The 1,591-nt window shown below is 61.9% G+C and overlaps 1 protein-coding gene across 1 annotated transcript in view; it reads left to right on the top strand.

Annotated features, from left to right (window-relative positions):
- SPAG8 (sperm associated antigen 8) overlaps positions 1-526 on the top strand; it is a 23,294-nt gene extending 22,768 nt beyond the window's left edge. Inside the window, exons 5-6 of the mRNA XM_015411398.1 lie at positions 43-105; positions 384-526. Of these exons, the coding sequence (XP_015266884.1) occupies positions 43-105; positions 384-506 (186 nt within the window). The 3' untranslated portion in view covers positions 507-526. The remainder of the gene's footprint in view (positions 1-42; positions 106-383) is intronic.
- Positions 527-1,591: the final 1,065 nt, after the last annotated feature.

The following is a 1,591-nucleotide window of genomic DNA, read 5'->3' as shown; positions in this document are numbered from 1 at the left end:
CCCCCCGGGCTCTGGCTAGCAGGCAACTGTTGCTCTCCGCAGCCCCACAACTACCGGATGGAGCAGCCGCAGTCCTTCTGGCGGGAACATGCCCGACAGGTGCCTGTGAGTGAGACACACACACCCCTCCCCTCCGTCGCCCACTTCCCGTCCCCACATCTATCTGTCCAGGGGCTGGGCTGTGGCCAGAAAGGGGGGGGGCGGCACTCTCAGCTGGCCTACCCCCACCCCCACCCCCAGGCTGCTAGAGCAGGCACAAGGACCGACCGACTGGCCACACAGGGCTCTCGGACCGGCCAGCCAGACACCCCTCCCAGCAGCAGGGGCCGGAGGGAAACTCGCCTGGCCCTTCTCTCTCTCTCTCTCTCTCTCTCTCTCTCTAGGGGGTCTCCAATATCCAGACCGGTGACACCCCCTTCAAGAAGAACGCCTCCTTCTCCACTCCTGTGACAGAGTCCCTCGACCCGCCCATGCCTTACGGCCCAGAGAACTACCCAAAGCTCTGACAGAATAAATGGGCCCCTGAGACGGGTCCGGCTGCGTTGTCGTCATGGTGTGAGCGCTCCGGTGTGTGGGGGGAGCCTCCTGGCCTCTGGGGGAAGGGGCCGCCACCCCCACACCCCCCCCCCACACACACTCACTGTAGAGCTGCAGGAGCAGGCGGCATCCTTTTCTCCCTGGCCAGGAGACGGAGCCAGAGAAGACCGCCGGGCCCTCTGGCCCCTGGGTTGGGACTCCACCTCGGCCGGCAAAGGTCGTCTCTGCCCCTCCTCCACCCTGGCCATTTGGCACACACACCCACCACCCACACTCGGGCACTCATAGGATCATACGAGTTGGGAGGGGCCCTACAGAGACCATCTAGTCCAGCCCCCTGCTGCCCAATGCAGGACTGGCCTGAAGCATCTCTGACAAATATTCCTCTTCTTGGAAGCTGCCAGTGAAGGGGGGAGCTCGCCACCTCCCTCGGCAGCTGATCCCACCTTTGGACCACTCTGTGACCGTGGAAAAGTTCTTCCTACTATCCAGCCGATACCCTTTCTGCATGTCACTTGGACCCGTGGCTTTGGGTCCTGTCCTCTGCTGCCCACTGGAACCGCTCCTTGCCCTCCGCCTCCACATGACAGCCTTTCAGATATCGAAAGAGAGCCGTCCTGTCCCCCCTCAGTCTCCTCTCCTCCAAACTAAACATTCCCAAGAAGTCCCTCAGCCTTTCCTCGTAGGGCTCAGTCTCCAGACCCTGATCGTCCTCGTCGCTCTCTTCTGCACCCTCTCCTCGATTTTGTCCACCTCCTTTCTGAAGAGAGGCCTCCAGAACTGCACACAGGAGGACTCCAGGTGCGGCCTGACCAAGGCAGTCTGCAGAGGGGCTATGTGACCTCCTGCGGTTTCCGGCCCCCCTTGGGGTTCCCCCCCCCCCCCCCCCCAGACACACACCCCAACACAAGGGCTGCCCAGTCTTCTGGGTTAAAAAGTCTGTATTTCAACAAAATATTCTGTACTATGCTTGGATTTCTATATTTACACCTGGAGGGAGGGAGGGAGGGGGGCCACGGGGGGGCTCAGCCAGCTGAGCTCTGTGGCGCAGGAC

This window comes from Gekko japonicus, unplaced genomic scaffold, assembly GCF_001447785.1.
Source record: "Gekko japonicus isolate JY-2015 unplaced genomic scaffold, Gekko_japonicus_V1.1 scaffold2978, whole genome shotgun sequence".
In the NCBI taxonomy this organism is placed as follows: Eukaryota; Metazoa; Chordata; class Lepidosauria; order Squamata; family Gekkonidae; genus Gekko; species Gekko japonicus.
The sequence above is the reverse complement of the archived record's forward strand: the minus strand, read 5'-3'. Positions and strand labels throughout refer to the sequence as shown.